The 24,324-nt window shown below is 35.7% G+C and overlaps 2 protein-coding genes across 8 annotated transcripts; both read right to left on the bottom strand.

The window, feature by feature from the left end:
* Nucleotides 1-267: 267 nt before the first annotated feature.
* On the bottom strand, nucleotides 268-3,654 carry LOC114420174 (autophagy-related protein 8C-like). Of its 2 annotated transcripts, XM_028386061.1 has the most exons (6): nucleotides 3,506-3,654; nucleotides 3,365-3,406; nucleotides 2,748-2,803; nucleotides 2,617-2,669; nucleotides 645-763; nucleotides 268-560 (listed from the first exon to the last, which is right to left on the bottom strand). In XM_028386061.1, exons 2-6 carry the CDS (start codon nucleotides 3,399-3,401, stop codon nucleotides 466-468), a joined length of 360 nt encoding a protein of 119 aa, XP_028241862.1. In that variant the 5' UTR covers nucleotides 3,402-3,406; nucleotides 3,506-3,654; the 3' UTR covers nucleotides 268-465. The 2 variants fall into 2 exon arrangements, with proteins under 2 accessions (XP_028241862.1, XP_028241860.1); XM_028386059.1 differs by lacking the exon at nucleotides 3,506-3,654 and having other exon boundaries at nucleotides 3,365-3,446.
* A 7,580-nt stretch (nucleotides 3,655-11,234) lies between these two features.
* On the bottom strand, nucleotides 11,235-23,971 carry LOC114420171 (probable beta-1,3-galactosyltransferase 2). Of its 6 annotated transcripts, none has more exons than XR_003668354.1 (11): nucleotides 23,496-23,969; nucleotides 23,219-23,362; nucleotides 22,425-22,518; nucleotides 21,452-21,513; nucleotides 21,352-21,359; nucleotides 21,152-21,262; nucleotides 20,972-21,028; nucleotides 13,742-13,829; nucleotides 13,543-13,645; nucleotides 11,927-12,036; nucleotides 11,235-11,721 (listed from the first exon to the last, which is right to left on the bottom strand). XR_003668354.1 is itself a non-coding variant. In XM_028386055.1 (11 exons), exons 2-11 carry the CDS (start codon nucleotides 23,335-23,337, stop codon nucleotides 11,672-11,674), a joined length of 825 nt encoding a protein of 274 aa, XP_028241856.1. In that variant the 5' UTR covers nucleotides 23,338-23,362; nucleotides 23,496-23,966; the 3' UTR covers nucleotides 11,235-11,671. The 6 variants fall into 6 exon arrangements, 2 of the variants coding, with proteins under 2 accessions (XP_028241856.1, XP_028241857.1); XR_003668353.1 differs by having other exon boundaries at nucleotides 11,235-11,699; nucleotides 23,496-23,967; XM_028386055.1 differs by having other exon boundaries at nucleotides 13,543-13,668; nucleotides 23,496-23,966.
* Between the last annotated feature and the right edge of the window lie 353 nt (nucleotides 23,972-24,324).

Below are 24,324 nucleotides of genomic sequence, written 5' to 3'. Positions count from 1 at the left end.
TTTTTTAAAAAAATAAAAAATGTTTTATAAATTAATTTAAAATTAATGATCCATGCAACTATTGTATGACAATTATGGAGGCGAAACACGCTACCAAACTCAGTAAGTCACTGGATTACTCCATTATTTTTATTTTTGTATCAGTAGTGTCCCTCTCTTCTTACCAAAATAATAAGCACCATAGAGTGCTCGTTACCACAACCGAACAAAAAATAACCATCACAAAAAAATTCTTTTAGCCGGACTAGAAAGAAAAGAATTCAACAGTGAGAGCATAAAATCTAAATTCATATATTGAAATCCATAATTTGAAGAGAATGCACATAATCAAAGCAGCAAAATATCTGCTCAATAGATACGTAAACCATAAGCAATAAACAGGATAGGCATCGACTATCGACAGCAGAAAGTTTACATCTTGCAGCATCTATTTACAGAGGATCTCATATATTATTAAATTTGACCCTAGCGAGAACCGAAAGTGTTCTCTCCACTGTAAGTCATGTAAAGAAAACCATCATCGTCTTTATTTTCCTCATAAATAGAAGACATCAAAGCGGCTGCAACAAGAGATTCGGTTCATAAGTACAGCCAGAACTGCCAACACAATAATTTATGATTCAGCTTGAGTAGGGTCTGCTTACCAGTTGGAGGTAGAGTGTTATTGACAAAAACAAAAATAGCCTTCTCTGCACTGACCTTAATCCTTTTACGGACAACATAAACAAATTGGCCAACAGTCAAATCTGCTGGGACAAGGTACCTACAGCATCACAACAAAAGAACCAGAACCAAGTGAGAATCCACTAATGCACAGAATCATAACTTGATGTGGCCTAACTTACCCAATGCTATATCAATCTTTGGCAAATATATTATTGAAATGAAGTTATGAAGTGGGTGCAAACTAGTTCATAAAATAATCTTCTACACACAAGTAATTAGCACTTAATTATTTACGTTAAAAAAATATACTTGATAAATACAACCAAAAAGAAAGGAAAATATTTCACACATGCATATAAAGTACACGCCTTTGGATCACAGAAAGAAGCATCTGACAAGGCTAGAAAGAACAAGTAGCAAACTGACGAAAGAATACACTATCTTAGAATTTAGGCTTAAGACATGGCTCAACCCCACAAAATTGGCTTGTGAGGAATCTTCAAACTTTATAAGCTCTATTAAGTCATATCTCTAGTTGATGTGGGACTAAATATCACACTCAAGGCCACAATTAAGGCAGACCACCAAAGAAGCTGCAACTAAGGCAACCTGGGGGTAACCACAATTAAGGTGGCTTTCCAACACTCCTCCTCATGTCCAGGGCTACCGGCCTGGAGAGTGGCAATGCAGGTTGCCCAACAATAGATATAGGATAAACTTTGATACCATCTTATATTTTGGGCTTAAGGCTTAATTCAACCCTACAAAATCAGCTTGTGAGGTGAGGACTACCCAAACTATTTAATCTCTATTTCACTTTTTCTGAAGTATTTAACTCTTCAAAGTGTGTGTCTTCCCTGGTGAAACATCCCACAAGGTCTTCCCCATTAAAGGTTGGCAGTTCCACTATCTTAATTTTCATATGATACTCATCCTAACCTTGGAAATTCAAATTTGACCCCTGGTTAGAAGAATTCCCTTCCTAATGAGGGGAATTCTCATTTTCCTGACAACTGTTCTCTTCCAAGCTTTTTGTTAGGAACTAAAAATAGAAATGAGAAAGAAAAGAAAGATTTTATTGAATTGAATGGAAAGAACAAAAAATAGGAGAGATCTCTCCTCAAAGGGCTTCCTCTTTACCAAGGATTTCTCCTTTCATGAAGAGCAAAAGCTTAATCTACAAATGATTACCGAATAGAATGAATCCTTTTCCCTTAATTTCCCCTATTTATATCTAACTAAGTCCTATACCTAACTAATTAGCTGCTCTATCTGACTGTATTTTGTAACTAATTTTCTCTTCCTTTCTATTCAACTCCTAACATGCCGAATCCTCTAATCCATTTGCACCACAGCATTTGCAATCCTGCCACTTTTTCCTCCAAAAAATCTCAGATAATGAGAAACTCTAGCCATTGTCAAGTGATCAACTCACTGGTCTCAGATCTCCCTTCCCACTGATACATTAGGTAAGATCAAAATATAATGCTTAACACAGAAATCATACATAATACAGCAATACACTTGCTGTCCCAGGGACAGAAATGTACTCATAATAATTGCCTCCAATCCATCAATGGATCCTTCCCAACCCACTTGGATCTCGGTTCCCATCAAGTGCTGGGGCATTAAGCTGAGATCACCAATATATGTACAGTTTACTTATACATATTTCAAGTGCAACTGGTACTCATTATTAATATATTGACTTTGCTCATAAAAACAAAGTATCAATTCTGTGTGGTTGCTCTGCTTCCTATTTTTCTACTTTCACCACCCACCACTACTATTACATTATTACTGACACAACAAATATAGAAAGCCCCCAAAAAATCTTCACAGAAAGCATAAACCAATTTCAAGCAAAATAAAAATAACAATCATACCCTTGAGACAGCAAAACTATAATTAAATACAATAGTGTAAGTGGAATATGATAAAATCACTAACTTCTTCTTATCGATGTCTGGGATGTCACTTCTTTCAGCTTTCTCAACAATCACCTGCACACAATGACTGCATCTCAGTAAGAGTGTCTCAAGAAAATGCAAACAACCAAGCTATCTATACAGAAATCTTACAGGTATTCTATCAGGATACTTGTCTCTAATGCGAGCAGACTCAGCCTGCCTTCTTTCTGACATGGGGGAGACCAAAAAGTTCAATTCAGGAGTTGAAAAAGAAAAATATGCAACAAAGTATGCCTTAGATATAAAGAGAAAATACAATACTCATAAAAGGGTGAAACAAAAAAGATTGTCCAAGGGGAAAACATAAGGTGCATAGAGAAAGAGGCATAAAAGAAAAAAATATCCATATTCAGTATTCTATTCGTACAGAGAATAAGCAAGAGATCCTTTTGAAATTGTCTTAGAATAAATAATCAAAATCAACTAGATTTTCATTTAGATGAATTATCCTTTGCCATAATTTTTATTTTCGACAGAATCCAAAAGGCATCGATTTTAAATTCCAGGAATCAAAAGGTTAGAATTACAATTTAAGTCAGAAAGGTTTTAACTGTACTAATTACGCGCAAACCCTACTAAACACAAGGGTGGGGTTCGGTGAAAATACATTAGGCCAGTTTTGTTTCAGTGTTTGTGTTGTGGCAACGGAACGAATCATGAATAAGGCCACAAATAGAAATAGCAGAGTAAAAAACAATATAAGAAAAGATTAAGAAGAAAAAGAGTACCCAAGGGATGTTCAAGCTTGAAGGGGCTTTTGGCCATGGTCTCTGAAAATTTCAAACAGAGAAACATTAGAAAACATAATAGCGAAGAGAAGGAGATGGATGGCGTGTGTAAGGAAGGTTGAAGAAAGGATTTAGACATACCGAACAAACACGTAAAGATGATTGATTGGGGAATTAGGTTGAGACTCAGAGAAGAGATGAATTGAGACGGAGAAGAAAGCTATTATTATCACTTTGCCATGTCACCTTTCTTTTCTTTTGTTTTTTATTCAAATTCGGATGGAATGTCACTTGCGCTTTACTCATTCCTAAATAATGGTTTTTGTCCTTAAAATAGTAACAATTTTATCTTGAAAATTTAAATTTTATTTTATGAAAGTGAAAAAAATTAAGAAATAAATGAATTTATCACACTTTTTTTTTACTTTCAATAATTAAAATTTAAATTTTCATAAATAAATTTATCAATATTTTACACATTTAAGATGAAAATGATTATTTTTTTTTATATTATTCTTTTTAAAGCAAAACATTAACATTATAGTTTTCAATGAACAAAATTTAATTAATGTCAACAAATTAAATCAAATTTGAAAAAAATACATAGTGTTATAATTTCACCACATGTGTTATACTTTCTGAGTGATTTTAAATGAATTATCCAAATAGTCACCACATGTGTTTATTTTTTAGTATAAAAGACATTCGTTGAAGACTGTGAAGCGATTAAAAATGATCATCTGTGATTGAATCAATACACATATTATCATCATCATCATTATAAATAAATTTGTTAATGAAATGAAATTGATTTTGTTTTTTTGTGCATCCTTGGCTTCCCATTGAATCCAGAACTCAGTTGGGGGAGGGCCACTGTGTGAGTCAGATCGTACCAGGACCACAATGCCATTGGACAGTGCGGTGGATGTGGTCTCCATAAGCTAGCTCTTCACACTACACTTCCCATTCTCACATCCTATTCTTCCCTCTCTCTTTCTATTCTCTAGTGCATGTCCTCTCTTAAGAACACACTCTTCACAAAAACATATATAGTACACAGTAGTCACATGATGGATAACTGTTACCCTACTCCTCCTTCTTCAAGTTCCACACAAGCTCGTCACAGCTGTGAGGATGATGAGGCTTCAAGCTTGAAGAAGAGATTCCTTAAAAGAGCCAAGGAACACAGGTCCAGGCTCTATATCCTAAAGAGGTGCATTATTATGTTACTGTGCTGGCAAAAGTACGAGCAATATTGACTCTCACACCACATCCTCTCTTTAGCAGGTGGATACCATTAACTACACCAACCCCACTTTTTTATTTTTTAAGTTAAACTTTCATGTTTGTAAATAAATCACTATATAATGGTTTTACTCTTACTCAGAGAATTTCAATGACCATGTTGATGAGCACTTTATTGCACCTGTGATCACTGTCTGAAGATTATTCGTTTCAACATTAAAGGAGATACTAGCTAATTCAAATTAATACTCAGGTTTTATTATATGAATAGTGTGACAAAAGGAGAGGTGAGATATCACTTGCAGGATTTACACGTTATTATGTAAACAGACATTACTCGACTCAACTTGTTTTCTAGTGTAAAAGAAGGTGAAAGAAAAGACATTATTTCACATGAGGATACGGATATATCGAGGCTACCAAGTAAGTAGTAAGTACACTTGTGGTTAATTGGTAAGACTGAGGTCAAGTATAAGGTTTGCCTACTTTTTCTGCTTACTTTGCCAGTTATATTACATTAAGCTATATAATAAATTCATTAAGCTATATAATAAATTCATCTAAGAAGCTTCAACTTTTCTCTTCCTTTTCACCAATGACATCAATCATTTTTCGCTTTTTAACTCCCAAATTTCATCTTTGATTTCTTTTCTTTGTTGTTGCTAGTAATTAACTACTGCCCTTAGCTTTATTAGTATGCGATGAGTGCTAGAAACAGAGTACAAGACTTGTGTATATGTTGTTGTTGTTTTAATTTTTGGTAAATGACTTGTGTATATGTTGTTTGACATAAAACAATCCACGAGCCAACAAGCTTTGGGAAATTATTATTGATACATGCACGTGCTTATGGTACTTTACCTAATTAATAAATAATATACATTTCATTTCACATGATCGTATAAAATAATACTTAACTAAATTATGTATTAAAATAATGGTTGAAGCAGCCTGATATAATAAACGTAGTGAATATAAGCCATATATATGTACTTAAAATGTCAACCACTAATCCACTGTTAGCATGTCTGGATCAATGGCACATTGATTAAAAAACTAACTATTTTTTTCATGGTAAAAGTAAAATAACAGAGCTATTTCTGATTTTTCATGTGTTTTTTTACGTGATTTTGATTGCCCACCATGGAACCAAACACACCATACCTTAGTGACGGATTGAAGGATATAAGTACAAAGTTTATTTATTTAATTAAAAAATACCTAACAACACACTCTTTTAAACACATCTTTCTATTTACTTCTACTGCAATCACAAAAAAAATATAGTGTACATGTTTAGATCAGATTCAATTTTTCCAAAATCAATTCTATTTTCTAGTAGAAAGCTAAAGTAACAAATAATTATTTCCATTTTTTTTCAATTTTTACTATGATTTTAGGAGTCGGAATGAACTCTGGTAACTATTCATTATTCGAACACACTAAGCGCGCGTGTGTTTGCTTTGTTGGACATATGTAGTGACATGAAATTCAACACGTGTTCACTGCAAAAGCAAGACAAGTATGCTTCAAACCGAGGTTGGCGAAAATGTAAGTTTGGACCGAAAATCCAAACACACACTAAGTAAAAGGTTGAAGCATCAAAATTTGCTATGATCTACTGCGAGTTGGTTACAACTAGGATCCAGAGACTAAAAGATGAGTAATTGATGTAAAAATTGGAAACTAACAATTAATGTTTTTTTTTTTTGTTAAACTGGGAGAAATAGGTGGTTTTGGAAGAAAACTGATGCAGATCTAGACATGCACTGCGATTCGATACTGCCTATAAATTTTCTGGACAAATATTAAATTTGTCTATCAAAAAACAGAACGTACTTGAAGACAGCGTGTAAAAACAACGCTACATCCTTATGCGGGCATTTATTTTGGAATTGACATTTGGCCAACCCTTTGATCTAATTTGATATTCCAAGCTTGAAGCTTCCCGCTAGAATTGGAGATTTTGAGTGTTTATATTTGGACTCCTATGCCCATCATTTTTGGGGCCTGTCCCCAAAATAGTGTTCAGATGACTGTATAAGGAAACGTGCATTTCTAAAACATTGTATTACTTTATTATTGTTAGAAACACAATGTTCTAATAGTACTACATGATTCTGTAATTTCTGTTCATGTACAATGCAAAAATAGGACAATTGCTGCGGCTGTTTTGAGTTTGCTGCCATTTATATACTCTCTTGAACTCTTTCTTTAATGAACTATAGTAATTTAATCATGTTTATATCGATTTCTTCAAAGCTTAGTGCAATCTCAGCCAGCAATTATTGGTTAATTAGTAATCCAAATTTTCACGAAATAATTTATAAAGAGAATTAGAAAAGATTGTAATTTTAAGTTATTTAATTATTTATGAAATATTTTATTCCCCTGCCACTGCCATCATAACCGGTGGTGCCAACGTGTTCATAAAGTAAAACTTTTCGTTCGAAAACGTGTGCGAACAAATCTCCCCCTTAGTTATGGGCATTACTGGCGGAAATACTACAAGCAAAACAACATAACATGTCACAGCCTCACAGGCATGCATGGGAACTAATTAACGCTGTGGATGCTAACCTATTATCACCAAAAGGGGAATTTAGGTAGAACCAGCTGGCAGCTCAACTATTTCAAAAAGAGAAACACTGCATAAACAATTTATTAAAATTCATATATCTTTGTGTAACATTAGTTTAACTTTGAATTTGTACAGGATTTTTATATCAAAAGTTTCTATAAACAAAAAAATCAAATATATTTTAACTAATAGTGACGTTAAATTTAAATTCCTTGAGAAATATCTCTATTCAATTTTTGAGTGAGAAAACATGGTTGAAATTACCAAACACTTAAATCAATTAATACGAAGTTGTTTCACTAATTATGATTTAGATAAAAAGAGTTAGCATTAGATTCTTCGAATGAGTTTTGTTATCTATAATAATCCTATCTTGATCGAATAAAATTGACTTCTTTAATTATGGTCAAGACAAAAAAAAAGTAATTGAAAAAAATCTCACTAAAAGAGTTATCGATAAAAGCAATGGATACTTCCCCTGATCAAAAGAAATATAAACACTTCTATATACATCTTCTAATTAATTTCCTAACATAATTATGGGCAAATCTACACATACTGTGTAAAAAGGATCTAAAGTCATACGAATCAAGGACAAAATCCCGAGATGGATGCATTAAAAAAAAAACCAAAGAAGCCATGGAGATTTGAAATTCTTTGAAATGTTAATTAGTAGACGTGACAACCTCCTCTTCCATGGGATTTTATGGATTCTGTTCATTAGTTTCCCTTTTTTCTTAAGAAGGAAAGAATATTAAATTAATCATGAATTGAACAACTACGACCGCTCTTGCTAAAAAAAAATCAGGAAAGGAAAATCTGTCATATAAATGATGAATCATGAATATAGTTTCCTAGTTTCCTATGAGCTTCCTTTTATGGATTTATACCAAAGATCGTTTCGTTTTTTATTAATAACTAACTCCACTCACAGGTATCTATCTATCTATCCATCTCTGCCTTTGAATGTGGAAGAAAGTGAAGATCCATTCGATATTTGACGAAATCAAACTTTTTGCACCATATAGATGTTGTTGATAAACCAAATAAAATTGGTTGAATTGAAAAATGAAAATCCATGACTCAATCAAATCACCACAATATTCACAAATTCACACCAACCACTCACTAACTTTCCAAAAGCCATTTCCTATTTGAATTTCAAATGTTGTTGGCAGCAGACCAACTTACCCTCTAAGGCTCATAAATATAAAAACCTGGAAGCAAGGCTCGGTTTCTTGTCTCACTGGCCTTCTCTTCTAGTCACAATTCAAAATATGCCTTTCTCCATTTGTTTCCACTCTCAAAATTTAATGTGCCCCTCCTATTTTTTGCTTGGTCGTTGGCAAATTAAATGCCACCTTATTTGACGCTCTGCATCACTCTGTCTCTGTCCATCCCTCTCTCTTCCATTATATTTTAAGAATCTCACAGGACACTATAGTTACTCCAAGGGAACATAATACCACCTTCTTCATCAAACTTTCCAAGTATTATGTTTTCTGGTGATGGATATATTGGAGTTACCATAGGGGTAAGCTTTTCTTGTCACATTCATTATTAACCAATGGTTCTTTGTTTCTTTAGAAAGCGCAGGAATGAAAAGTGGTGGAGGATCACACTTCCAACGTATAATTTAAGAACTTGAGATATTGGTGCGGTTCAATCAGAAGGCAGTGTTTTATGATCCAAAAGCTCTGTGTTATTTGATTGAGCCGTGCCAATATCACATGTTATTGATCTCGGGCTATCACATTTTTCTTCTCTGTATATGGAAATCTGCAGCACAAGGTTTTTTTTTATTATTATTTTATATGTTGATTGTTGCATGTTCTTAGAGTTCATAAGTAGCAATGGAACTGTAAATGAATGTTGACAAAGAGAGTAAGTGCCATTAATTGCTTTTTATCTTCTTCTGCAGATTTGATCTTCATCATGCTTGCTACTTTGCGGTGGCCACCTTATTAGCATGTTTTTGTGTGTCTCCGAAAAGTGGTGATCAGTTTTTTGATGTGGAATAGTGTGAATTGGCATGGTAGGTAGAAAATTTGTTTTAACTTTTGTTTTTTCTTTTCAGGGTGGTAGTTAGAGGCGGATCAAGTGGCAATAGGCAAAGATAAATTTTTCTTTACGTTTACTTTGCTTCTGTTTAAAGGTTCATCTTTTTTTTTAGCTGACAATATCCCATATTTCTCTTGCTTTTACATTTAATTGTTTTACATTATTTAAAGGTGTGAACTCTGTTTCGGTTCTCCAAACAAGTATTTTGATTCCGCAATAAAAGGTTAGATCGAATTCTGATTAATTGGTTTATGTACCTCTGACTACAATAATGCCTTAGCAGTTAGCAGTTAGCAGTTAGCAGTACTGTACGTACTTAGATATTAATTCCAATAATTTTCTTGGTGATACAAATTGTAATCCTCTCCTACTTATCTGTTTGTAATATTCTTTATTTGGATTAACAAAATTGTTTAAATTCAATTTTCTTCTACAATAATGGATATTCAATATAAAAAATATATGGACCTTCCTTAATAAGCTTTCAAGATGAAAAAAGAAATTCATTTTAATATTAAAAATATAATTATGAAATGAATCTATCATTTTATTCAATCCCTCACACTACCCTTTGTGACAAGTTTAAATGACATTTTTTTGTGATTTATTTTTAGTGTTGTATCTTATCCCAGGTTTATACGGCTAGGACTAATTTAACAAAATCTAATTTGACGTGGGGCAATTACTTCCTGCACCCCTTTTTTTGCCTCTACATCCCCAAAAGACAATAACACCCTTCTTGTTACTCTGATGCCGTAATGCACAAACCATTGCAGCAATGACCATCACAAACCCTTTAACCCCATTGTGGTGGCAACAACCTTGTCAAAACGCAAGGGAGCCATATCACCCCTTTATTACGGGCATCTTAAAAGTGTACAAATATTTTGAAAGTTATTCTGGAATATATTTTTTTATACTCTAGAATAGATATTAAAAAAATTATTTTGAAATAGTTATTTTAGATTATGAAAAATCCTATTCTAAAATAACATGTCATGCTTAGATAAATAAAAATTATAAATTTGGCTGAATTATATTAAAAAATATTTTAATAAACTTTTTTACAAAAATTATTAAGTAACTTAAAAAAGCGTGTCTTAACTTTTTTTAAACACTCATTGAAAATAAAGTTGACAAAATGAACGGGTTGGCCTTGCCGATCCATTGGACCAAATGTGAAAAGTGAATTGAATTAAGTTAGTCCATATTTTATATGGACCTCATTTTTTGAAGTCCAAGTATGCTCATAGGCTGGCCCATATTGATCATTTTACTCTTTTTTTTCTAAATTATTCAAATTTAAAAGAAAAAATAATAGTTAAAAATATATTAGACCAAAATAGGTCCAATTGAATTGGGGTCTATATTGCTTGAATTCAACCTTGCACGGTGGGTCAATAGGCCAACTCGATCTATTTCGCCAGCTCTAATTGAAAATCATAATTTTATAGATTACATTATCTATCTATCTATATATATAAAATCTGTCCAACCACCATTTTTTTATTGACGTGTCATTTGGTGGTGTGTTGTAGGTTTTTTTTTTCTTCTTTCTGCTTTGCAGGCTGGGCCCACGCCTAGTTTATTTAATAACTCTAGCTCTTGATTTTTTAGTTTCAACAATAGCTTAAGAAATTTTTATCTTCATACATCTTTTTTCCCACTTAGATTTTCATGAAATAAATAACAGAATAAAAGATTACTTGTTCTCGTTCCACACTTCACAAAAAACACCAAAATTAAGAATGGCTATTTGTGAGATTTGTAAACTCAACAGTGCAATTCGAGAATTTTTCTGCGGTTCATGTTTTTAGAGAGCAAATATGCAAGCTGATTCTTTTGCCAAGCATGGGATGTCAATTAGCAGAAACTCTATTATTGATTTTTCAATAAAGTCTTAATTTGGGTTTGGGGTGTTTGCCCAACCCTCCAGCAAAAAAAAAAAAAGCAAAACTGAGAATAGATAGTGAGGTAAAGAAAAAAGAAAAAGTAACACTTTAGGGAACGAACAAATAAAATCATATTAAATTTGTAAGACAAAAGTAATAATTATTATGAAGCGTTAGACATGGCAGAGAACGAGAATATAAAGCCCTCCAGCCACGTAACAAAAGAAAGGATTGGTTGGTTGCTACTATACTCTTTCTTTTTCATTCTCTTTGGCTCCCAAGCAGCTACCCCTATATGTCTATATCATATTATATCATCCTACTAGTCTCATACTACGTGTATAGCCTGCACTACACCACTCGTGTGTTTTTTTTCAGGTTTCTGAATATTGCACCACTGCTTTAGTTTACAAGGTTGCACTCCACAATGCGTTTTCATCCTCCCCACAACGCTGGTGAACTTCTTTCATCCTCTCAACAGATCTGCAGATCCCACTGCATTTCCAATCAAACGAGGCGACACAGATGTTACCAGCCTGCGCTTTCCACTCTCAATCTGCAGGAGGGTAGCACTACTACTGTTAAATAAAAAAAACTTCAAAGTCTGTTAATAATTACATGGAAAGCGATCATTATGAGGAAAGAATCATAACATGGCATCTCAAAGTTTGAAAAGTATATGAACATTCAGATGCAAAGTTTTTATTGGTTAATCAGATTTATATATAATGATTCTGAAGTATTGGATCAATGATAATGATGTCATGCGAATTATCAACATACCAGGGGGTGTGCCACAACACATTTTCCTATCATCAACATGATCCACATCCAAACCAATAAACCAAGATCCCAATGAGACATCTTCATTAGCATATTTATGCAGCACATCCCTGGCGTTATAAAATCAAACTGTCAATCAATAAAAGAAATACAACGTGCCAGATTAGTTGGTATGATATTCAATTATATACTATTAGAGAAGAGTTCATGAAATTGTTAGTCTGCACTTGTTCCTACCTAATGAAAATCTCAATTTCATTGACATCCAAAATTGTGCAAATTATAGGGGAATCAAGCTCATGAGTCATACCATGAAATTATGGGAAAGAGTGATCGAACGGAGATTAAGAAAGGAGACTCAAGTTACTGAGAATCAATTTGGTTTCATGCCGGGAAGGTCGACCATGGAAGCGATTTATTTATTACGGCGGGTGATGGAGCAATATCGCATGGCCCAACAAGACTTGCACTTGATTTTTATTGACTTGGAGAAAGCGTATGATAGAGTGCCTAGAGAGATTTTGTGGAAAGCTCTAGAGAAGAAAGGGGTTAGGGTTGCATATATTCGAGCTATCCAAGATATGTATGATAGGGTATCGACTAGTGTTAGGACACAGGGTGGAGAGTCAGACGATTTTCCCATCACAATTGGTTTACATCAAGGGTCAACCCTTAGCCCCTACCTTTTTACCTTAATTCTGGATGTCCTTCCGGAACAAATCCAAGAGATAGCGCCGAGATGCATGCTTTTTGCAGATGACATAGTCCTCCTTGGAGAGTCGAGGGAGGAGCTGAATGAGAGGTTGGAAACTTGGAGACGAGCTCTAGAAACACATGGCTTTCGCCTAAGCAGAAGCAAATCGGAGTATATGGAATGTAAGTTCAACAAAAGAAGGAGGGTTTCTAACTCAGAGGTGAAAATAGGAGACCATATTATCCCTCAAGTCACACGATTTAAATATCTTGGGTCTGTAATACAGGATGATGGGGAAATTGACGGGGATGTGAATCATCGCATTCAAGCAGGATGGATGAAATGGAGAAAAGCATCGGGGGTGTTATGTGATGCAAAGGTACCGATCAAGCTAAAGGGAAAGTTTTATCGGACTGCGGTAAGACCGACGATTTTGTACGGAACAAAATGTTGGGCGGTCAAGAGCCAACATGAGAATAAAGTAGGTGTAGCGGAGATGAGGATGTTGCGGTGGATGTGTGGTAAGACTCGACAGGATAAAATTAGAAACGAAGCTATTAGAGAGAGGGTTGGAGTAGCGCCTATTGTAGAGAAGATGGTGGAAAATAGACTTAGGTGGTTTGAGCATGTAAAGAGAAGACCGGTAGACTCTGTAGTGAGGAGAGTAGACCAGATGGAGAGAAGACAAACAATTCGAGGCAGAGGAAGACCCAAAAAGACTATAAGAGAGGTTATAAAAAAGGATCTCGAAATTAATGGTTTGGATAGAAGTATGGTACTTGATAGAACATTATGGCGGAAGTTGATCCATGTAGCCGACCCCACCTAGTGGGATAAGGCGTTGTTGTTGTTGTATTGACATCCAAACATCCCCCTTGCCTTTGTGAGCTTTTAACAATTGAGCAAGGAAAACAAGACTTACTGATTTATCGATATATAAGCAGCCAAATCTTGTGAAATGGCATATAATTGTCCTGTAGCATGACGGAAGTACTTGTTTCCCACCTCTCCAAACTTCCAGTATTCTGGTTCATGGTATTTCACTCCCCTGTGGTAAGACAGTTACACTAGCAAGTGGATATAAACTATAACTTAAGAAAATAAAATACAGGTTTTGTTACTTCTGAGCAAGGACAGGACCAGATTTCATGCACCCAATATACACCCGAGGTTTCCTACGATGCATAGTCAGAGCCAATCCAAGTGTTGCTGAGATAGAAAAATAAACAATAAGCACAGTGAGGAAAGTGATGGAATATTTATATAACAATTATGGCAGCTTAGTTAATGAAGTATCTATTATGAAGTGTGAAGAAAGTAGTCAAACAAAACCTAAAATAATGAAGAGTCAAGTGGATTTTTTGCCTTTCATTCTTATGTCTATTTGTATAAAAGTCCATCCAATTAAGAAAACACTCCAAATACAACTATGAGCACAACATAATAATTACATGAATGTTCTATAGAGAATGTGCCAGTTTTCAATATGTAACACTGCAGAAAGCATAAAATATAACACTTCAATATACCAAGGACAAGAAGAATCTTAAGCATTGTCATGGCTTAATTGGAAACTTACCTAATGGTGCCTGGTCAATCCTATTGCAGATAGTTTATACTAACCTCAAACTTTTTAATGCAAACAGTTAAGGAAACTACAGAGAGATAAATGAAATTAGCTGTGCTACAAGATCGGGGATTACGTTCTAGATTAAAAATTGACAGAAATTTCAAAGTCCATTGTTGAGTCACTTGTTAATACATCAAGAGTTTCAATCCTATTGCAGATAGTTTATACTAACCTCAAACTTTTTAATGCAAACAATTAAGGAAACTACAGATGGATAAATGAAATTAGCTGTGCTACAAGATCGGGGATTATGTTCTAGATTAAAAATTGACAGAAATTTCAAAGTCCATTGTTAGTTGAGTCACTTGTTAATACAACAAGAGTTTCAATCCTATTGCAGATAGTTTATACTAACCTCAAACTTTTTAATGCAAACAATTAAGGAAACTACAGATTGATAAATGAAATTAGCTGTGCTACAAGATCGGGGATTATGTTCTAGATTACAAATTGACAGAAATTTCAAAGTCCATTGTTAGTTGAGCCACTTGTTAATACATCAAGAGTTTCTTCCATAAAATAATCATCCCTTGGATAATTAATTTTCGGTTAAATTAGTTTTTTAGCCCTCTTATTTATTATTTAGGTTCAATTTTGTCCTCTAGTTTTTTTTGTTCAATTTGATCCTCTAATTTTTAAAATTGATTCATTTTTTTTAAGATGTGCATTTTGTGGCGGTTTAAAACCACTTAGTGGTGGTTTTAAATCACTACAAAGTGTGATTTCTTATAATTTAGACTGAAAGACCAAATTGAATCGATTTAAAAAATTAGAGGATCAAATTTAACCAAAAAAAAAATTAAAAGACCAAATTGAATCTAAAAAATAAATTAGAGGACTAAAAAGCTAATTTAACCTTAATTTTATTTCATTAGGCAATTTTACTAACAATTACATAAAAGAAATTTCCTAGTCTATTTAAATCTAATATCATTTGGACATATGTTCCAAAAGTTAATTGACAAAGTAAAAATTAAATAGGATTTCTAAAAATCATTTCTGAAGTACTCTTCCTCATTCAGTTATCATATTTATAGAACATTTGTAATAAATGATTTGTTGTTCTTTTATAAAGACATGAGGTTATTCATCTCCATATATAATCATAAGTAAGAACTGTGACTTAGATTTATCACTTCAATTTATCATAGTTACTTCTCCCATAACTCTCTGCATATCATATTATCATTATTAATTGTAAAGACTGAATATTTTTTCTATTCACCTAAATTCACATGAACATCGTCAACTTTGACATAAAATTCTGCATCCCACAAGGCAACAGCAATTGAAAAGTAGATCTTTGTCTTAGCTGATAGTTCTAGGTATCCCTCAATGTGGTTCTGCTTAACACAAATGTATATTGTTTCATCAACAAAAATAAGCCAGCACAATATAAATAAGATATAGGATTATGTATCTAAATGAAAAGAGGCAGGAGAGAAAGATCACCAGCCTCAAAAAGTCAGCATGAAGCCTCTCCTCTACTTCAATAGCTTTGTCAAGAATGCACCAGATGTAGAACTATAGACCAAAAAGGCTAATTAAATCTCTAGGTTATCGTTCATTTAACATCACAAGGAAATATGAATTCAACCAACCATATAGGAATTCATCATGGATGACCCCAAGGTTTCATGACATTGTGTCATTGATTTTTGACAATAATTATTTTAGTCCCCTCTACTAAAAGAATGAGTATACTACCAATCAACACAATAAAAAGCAATCCTGTTGGATAGAAATAAACACAGCTTGCATCAGAATGAGAGAACTCTTAGCAGTATAAACAGCTTTAACAGAAATAGTTAGTTAGTTGGCTGAATTAGTTAGTTAGCTTTTCAGTTGTAACAGAATTCAAGTTGCAGATGTATATAAGCTTCACCATTAATGAATAAAAGCTGCAAGCTGTAGCTGATCATTTCTTTCTGATAGTTACAAACATCCATCTATATGCTGTCCTATTCATTCTAATATGGTATCAGAGCTCTTCTAACGGAGAGTTCTGCTGCGCATACCTTTCTTCCTCTTTTCTCAACTATCCACCATGAATGAAGTTTCAATCAATAATACAGAAAGCTACCTATACCTTCATCCAAGCGAGAACCCGGCCATAGCTCTCGTTTCCCCAGTATTAGACTCAACCAATTACCATTCATGGAGTAGGTCCATGGTTACTGCGCTGAGTGCCAAGAACAAAGTGGAATTCATTGACGGAAGCGCACCTGAACCGTTGAAGACAGATAGAACCTATGGAGCTTGGCGCCGGTGCAACAATATGGTCGTATCGTGGATAGTACACTTGGTGGCCACATCCATACGGCAGAGTATACTCTGGATGGACAAAGCTGAGGAGATTTGGCGAGATTTGAAGTCACGGTATTCGCAGGGAGATCTTCTGCGAATCTCCGACCTTCAGCAAGAGGCATCAACGATGAAGCAAGGTTCACTTTCAGTCACGGAGTACTTTACTCGTCTGCGTGTGATCTAGGACGAGATTGAGAATTTCAGACCTGATTCGGTCTGCTCGTGCAACATCAGGTGCTCATGCGCTGCTTTCACCATCATCACTCAACGCAAGCTTGAAGATAGAGCCATGCAATTCTTACGAGGTTTGAACGAACAGTACACTAACATTCGTTCTCACGTGCTTCTCATGGATCCTATACCTGCCATATCCAAAATCTTTTCTTATGTAGCTCAACAAGAAAGACAACTGCTGGGGCACGCAGGACCAAACATCAACTTCGAACCCAAGGACATCTCCATAAACGCGACGAGGACAACTTGCGATTTCTGTGGGCGCATTGGTCATGTAGAAAGTGCTTGTTATAAGAAGCATGGGGTGCCTGCAAGTTATGATGGAAGAAACAAGAATAACAATGGAAGAAAGACGTGTACCCATTGCGGCAAGTTTGGGCACACAGTAGATGTTTGTTACCGGAAACATGGATACCCGCCGGGATACAAACCCTATAGTGGAAGAACCACCGTAAACAACGTGATAACAATGGAAGATAAAGCTACAAATGATGAAGCTCAGCAACATGAGTCACAAGAGGTTGTTCACTTCTCCCCTGAGCAGTACAAGGCATTACTTGCCTTAATCCAGCAGCCGCCGGCAGGAAGCACGGCGCAGTCCAAACAAGTTGCATCAGTTTCCTCGTGCACTGTTAACACACCATTAAACCCAGGTAATTCACTCTCTACCCAAACACATCACACCTCCTGGATCCTAGATTCGGGAGCAACGGATCACGTAACCTGTTCTTTGCATAATCTCCATTCCTACACGCAAATCCACCCGATCACAGTGAAGCTTCCAAATGGTAATCTCGTTCATGCTACTCACACAGGAACCGTACATCTTTCATCCAATTTAATCTTACATAACGTGCTCTACATACCCACTTTCACATTCAATCTTATTTCAATATCAAAACTCGTATCTTCTAATAATTATGAACTAATCTTTTCTTCTACATCGTGCGTGTTGCAGGAAGCGAACAATCATATGAAGATTGGTATAGTTGAAGCAAAGCATGGCCTCTATCATTTGATACCAAACCAGATAACTACCAAAGCCATCTACTCTACCCTTACTCATCCTAGATGCAGCATCATCCCCATAGACCTATGGCATTTTAGAATGGGACACCCATCGAATGAAAGGCTACAATGTATGAAAAACTATTATCCTCTTTTGAGCAATGATAAAAATTTGGTCTGCAACACGTGTCACTATGCAAAGCACAAGAAAATCCCTTTTTCATCTAGCAACTCGCATGCATCTCATTCCTTTGATTTACTGCATATGGATATATGGGGTCCATGTTCAAAGCTGTCCATGCATGGTCATAAATACTTCCTAACCATTGTAGACGATCACTCGAGATTCACGTGGATACATCTTATGAAATCTAAAGCGGAAACGCGACATATAATCATCAACCTCATTGCTTTCATTGAGAGACAATATAACGGCAAGGTCAAAACTATAAGGAGTGATAATGGCGTAGAGTTTCTCATGCATGAATATTATGCATCAAAGGGGATCGTACACCAAACCACGTGTGTCGAAACCCCAGAGCAAAATGGTATCGTAGAACGCAAACATCAACACTTGCTCAATGTCACACGAGCACTCCTCTTTCAGGCAAACTTGCCACCTGCTTTTTGGTGTTATGCTTTGCCGCACGCTGCATTTCTAATCAACTGCATTCCCACACCATTCTTAAATAACATTTCACCTTACGAAAAACTGCATAAACATCCCTGTGATATATCTAATCTCCGTGTCTTCGGATGTTTGTGTTATATCAACACAATCAAAGCAAATCGGCAAAAATTTGATCCCAGGGCACACCCATGCATTTTCATTGGTTTCAAAACTCATACAAAAGGATATCTTGTGTATGATTTGCATTCTCACGATGTTGCAATATCTAGAAATGTTACTTTTTACGAAAATCATTTTCCATACCTGCCTGAAACCCAACATTTAAACTTAGATAACTCAATCCCATCTCCATCTCCGAAACCCTTTTCCGGCAAAGAGCTTGACCCACCAGAAGAAAGCCACTCATCACAACCCATAATACCAATACACTCCTGTGATGAACATTCAACCAAACAAGACCCTTCACACCCTAGGCGTTCAACACGATCAAGACATTCCCCGACATACCTTCAGGATTACCACAGAGTCCTTGCTTCATCTACACCAGAAGCTTCAGTGATTGTTCGTTATCCACTAAGCTCAGTACTTTCATACTCGCGCCTCTCACCTGCCCATAGGAACTTCGTGATGACCATCTCACCAGCCACAGAACCTTCATCATATGCCGAAGCCTCTCGCCATGACTGCTGGGTTAAGGCAATGAAGGCCGAGTTACAAGCTTTGCAGATGAACAACACTTGGAGACTCACACTTCTTCCTCCTCACAAGGCAGCTATCGGATGCAGATGGATTTACAAGATTAAATACCGGGCTGATGGTTCCATAGAAAGGTATAAAGCACGCTTGGTCGCCAAAGGTTACACTCAAATGGAGGGGTTAGACTACCTCGACACATTCTCTCCGGTGGCAAAACTCACCACCGTTCGTGTTCTTCTCGCATTGGCAGCGCAAAATCAATGGCACTTGCGACAATTGGATGTCAACAATGCGTTCCTCCATGGAGAGCTTGAAGAGGAAGTGTATATGAAAATTCCACCTGGCCTTGAAGTTGAAAACCCGAAGCTTGTTTGTCGTCTTCAACGGTCTCTCTACGGGCTTAAACAAGCCAGCCGACAATGGTTCACAAAGCTATCGAGTTTCTTAGTCTCCCATGGGTTTCAGCAATCTAACTCGGACCACTCTCTCTTCTTAAAAGTCACTAAGTCAGCCACTACCATACTCTTGGTGTACGTCGATGATATCATACTCACGGGGAACAGTATGCTGGAAATACAAGATATCACCACCCTCCTGGATCAAGAATTCAAAATAAAAGACCTTGGTGACTTGAAGTTCTTTCTGGGACTCGAGATTGCCCGCACCAATGATGGAATTCATTTATGCCAACGAAAATATGCCTTAGACATTTTGTCTGATTCAGGTATGCTAGGTTGCAAGCCACACTCGACACCCATGGATTATTCCATGAAATTGCAGATGCACTCAGGGAATTCCCTTTCTGACGAGTCCTCATCTTCCTATCGAAGACTAATAGGAAGACTAATATACCTCACCAACACTCGCCCAGATATTGCGTACACTGTTCAACAACTCAGCCAGTACATGTCGGCTCCTACCACCACTCATCTTCAAGCTGCTTTTCGCATATTGAGATACCTCAAGGGTTCACTAGGATCCGGGCTCTTCTTCGCAGCAACCGGGACTCCCCAACTCCGAGCCTTCAGTGATTCGGATTGGGCGGGTTGTAAAGACTCTCGAAAATCCACCACAGGGTTCCTTGTCTATCTGGGTTCTTCACTCATTTCGTGGCAATCAAAGAAACAGTCCACCGTCTCCCGCAGCTCCTCCGAAGCTGAGTATCGAGCTCTCGCATCTACTGCCTGTGAGCTGCAATGGTTAACGTATATTCTCCAAGACATTGGTGTAGCATTTATTCAGCCAGCCACTTTATATTGTGATAACCAATCTGCAATTCAGATAGCAACAAATCCCGTTTTCCATGAACGCACCAAGCATATCGAGATCGATTGTCATATTATCCGCCACAAAGTCACTGCGGGTCTCGTCAAGCTCCTTCCGGTCTCATCCTCCATGCAACTTGTGGACATATTCACCAAAGCTTTACGACCAGCCACCTTTCAGCACCTTTGTAACAAGCTGGGAATGATGAATATCCATTCCCAACTTGAGGGGGGCTCTTAGCAGTATAAACAGCTTTAACAGAAATAGTTAGTTAGTTGGCTGAATTAGTTAGTTAGCTTTTCAGTTGTAACAGAATTCAAGTTGCAGATGTATATAAGCTTCACCATTAATGAATAAAAGCTGCAAGCTGTAGCTGATCATTTCTTTCTGATAGTTACAAACATCCATCTATATGCTGTCCTATTCATTCTAATAAGAACAACAAGTATCTGTTAAATACAATTTGATGGTTAGGCCACAAAACAAGGTTCTTATGATCAGATCATATGAGAAATTAAGTGCAACATAATTATCAGGTAAACACACCAAAAAAGAACATTGAATATCAGGAAATCTGACCCGTGACCAATCGTATGATTATGCCCTTTTCTTCCTCCAACTTCTTTCTTTCCACAACTAAATGATGTTCCATTAGAAACCAGGATCAGATATATGAGGCATATGGAATCACTTAAATATGCTAAAGGAGATCTTTTAAGAGAGGAAGAACTAGAAAATGTTGAAATATCAATCAATCACCTTGTGGCATCCAAGTTGCATGAACAGTATCTCTGTGCTTCCTGCTACTAAAAGCTGTATTGATCCCTATAACCATGAAATATTTTTTCCTTGGAGTTGATTCAAATGTCTCTGGTTTCCGAAATACAGCACAACCATTCAGCATAAACCAAGTAGTGAAGCAAATTTAAGATTCAGCTCCAAAGTAGATATTGTCTTACTTGGTTTCCTGCAATTCATGTATAGAAACGGATTTAGCATTATAGTTATTTGATAAGCATATAAGTAAATATAGTGCAAACAAGCATTGGCTTGGCTTACTTGACAACATTCTGTGTATTTGAAACTTCCACTTGACTGTAATTGGAGCTAGGCCTTACAACCTTTGGACAAAGGCAAAAGATCAAGCAGAACATGCCATGATCTTTCTTTCATAAATAACAGAAGATGCAGCTAGTAGTTATATCATATATGCCTGAGATTTGAACTTTATCTATACTAAATTTCAAAACCCACTAGAGTAAAATATGTGTGAGATAAAAAGCACTCTTGCTTTGCACCTAATACCTAATCTTTTGAAATAATTGGTCCAGAACCTTCTCAGCCAAGCAAGAGTTCAACCCTTTCTTCCCTTGTTAATATTTTAATTAAATTAAATTTAAGTAAATACAATGTATTGGTGGCATGTGCCTGTTGTCCAAAATTCAAATCCAAATGAGATGGCATATCAGAGACAAGAATACGTAACATTTGGCCCAACATACTTTGGTTTTTAACCTGCCGAATGGTATCGTGTAATCTATGTAGCCAACCTCACTTAGTGGGATAAGGTTTTCTTGTTGTTGCTGTCTTCTCCTTAAAAGGAGAAGTTGGGCCAAATACAATCCTTGTAAAGCTCTTAAAAATAAATGTATCCTTTTTTTAATGAACAAGACCCAAAAGAGAAAACTTCTATAGAAACTAATTAGAGGAGTTTCTTATTATACAAACACTACCTTAGGCATGCACTTGGCAGCTTAATTCTGAAGGAACATTCACCCCCAATGAATACAGTTACCAAAAACAAAGGTCCATTAGTGACATTTCCCCCATTCCATTATGCATGTGTATACAAATAATGAACTAACCAGTAGTATTTCCTGATCATTCCATGGGGAGGGTACTTTTAAGGTTGTTATAAATTCCAGTAGCAGTCAATGACAGTCTATTATCTATAATATGGGATAGGGGGAAAGTCCAACACAGAATCATAGCAAAAATACAACATAAGTAAAAGTGTAACTGATATACTTACTAGATTTAGATTACAGCCCTCAGAGTTTAGTTTTATTCTTTCAATCTCAGTAGAAGCCCTCGAAATTTCTTTATATTCAGCCATCGACCATATCCTGATATACAATTGGGGTTAGCATTCCTCGCATATGATAATGATTATCTCATTCCAGACTTATTTTAATAAATACTAATAGAGTAGAAATTGGACAAAAAAAAAAGGACCTCTACCTTCAGTTTCTGATAATAAAGGCAGAGATTGTGAACATTTAATTTATAAACCCAGCTTCATAGTTGGATATGTGTTCTCAAACAAGCAGGGCTAAAATCAAGGGAGATGAAAAAATGTCAATAAATTGAGGATCACGGGTCATGCATATGAAAAGAAGCATTCATTTAATTAAGCTCACCCCAATGTCTTCATTCAATTAAAACTTCACGATTTTCAGCAACTACATATAAAGAGAGAGGGAAGGGGGAATAAAATATAGATACCCACCTATCCCTTTTTTTGATTCAGCGGAACATAAGGGAAAAAAAGAAAGTGAATGAGAGAAAAGAATAAAATGAGTCTGAATTAGCTTTGGGCATTTAATGAAACCAATCAAAAATCATAGGGGAAATTGAACAAAAATATTTATACAAGTATGGATTAAATGCCCCATGGCAGAAGGCACAGGCAATGAAAGATTCTTCCTTAGAGCATAACCCCCTTTGCAGCCTAGAAACTCCATCACTCACAGTCACACAAAACAACTAAAAATAAAATAAAATCAAACTTGATGCTGAAATATAGAGACCCAGAAGCACAAGTACCTATTGGTAAAGAACATTCCAGCACAGAAGCTTGCCACACAAAGCAGAAGAGCCCATTTCCTATGTAAGACATTCCTTCCACTCACTTCTACACATGCTCCCTTGCTCTTCATAGACATTCTCCTTCTCTTCTTCCTCACCTCACTATAATAACCAGAAATAGAAACAGATAATAATGCACACAGTATAAAAAAAAATACAACGAGAAACAAAGATGAAACAAATGCAAAAAAAAAAAGAAGCAAACTTTACAGCTTCTGTGGCAGCCAGCCACTACCTTGTTCGTTGGGGGCAAAAGAGGAAGAAGACCCACTAAGGCCCCCGCCTCTTTAAATCACAAACGAAATTCAGAACAACACTTATAAGTTATAACAACCAAAAACGGCTGGTGTGAAGTATGAAACAAATTTATAAGTCAAATCTATGGAGGAGGGGTATTTTGTTTGCTTATAATTTGCCTTAAAAAGTGTTGGCTGGTGTGAAGTAACAATTATTTTTACTAGGCACTTGAGGTTTTCTCGAGAGTGGGTTGAATCCAGTTCAGATGGATCCCACCCGAGTCTCTTTAAGTAAAACTAGTCTGAATCACCATGCAATTCAACAAAATAGTTGTGCCACTCAATAGTCAATACACCCCTAACGCTACAGTTTGTTTTGTTTCCCTTTAACGCACGTGCAACTGTAATGCTGCCACGGGTTAGGCTGGAGAGGTCAAGGAGACCTCTACCATAACTGAAGAGGATAAAGATGATATTTTTTCCGTCACAACTCTACAAAATACAATTCTGCTAATAATATCAAACGTCATGAGGTATTATTATTTATTTTTAGGATAAATACTTAATTTAATCCATTAAAGTGTAATTATATCAGATATGAGTTTCATCGATGAAAAATTATTTTGATTTGTGATGATTAAAATGTTATGAGAAAAGATTGTTAAATAAGATGTTCATTCAGAAAGATCCAAAGTTATGGAATCATAAATTTCACAATACATTACTACTAGATAATAATATTTAACATTTCCATCAAAGATTTGATATTATTAAAAAATAAGAGTTTAATTTTATTAGAAGTAAGAATTTTTTGACTAATGAAGAATA

Source organism: Glycine soja, chromosome 7, assembly GCF_004193775.1.
Source record: "Glycine soja cultivar W05 chromosome 7, ASM419377v2, whole genome shotgun sequence".
Classification (NCBI taxonomy): domain Eukaryota; kingdom Viridiplantae; phylum Streptophyta; class Magnoliopsida; order Fabales; family Fabaceae; genus Glycine; species Glycine soja.
This window is presented reverse-complemented; position numbering and strand designations above follow the sequence as displayed.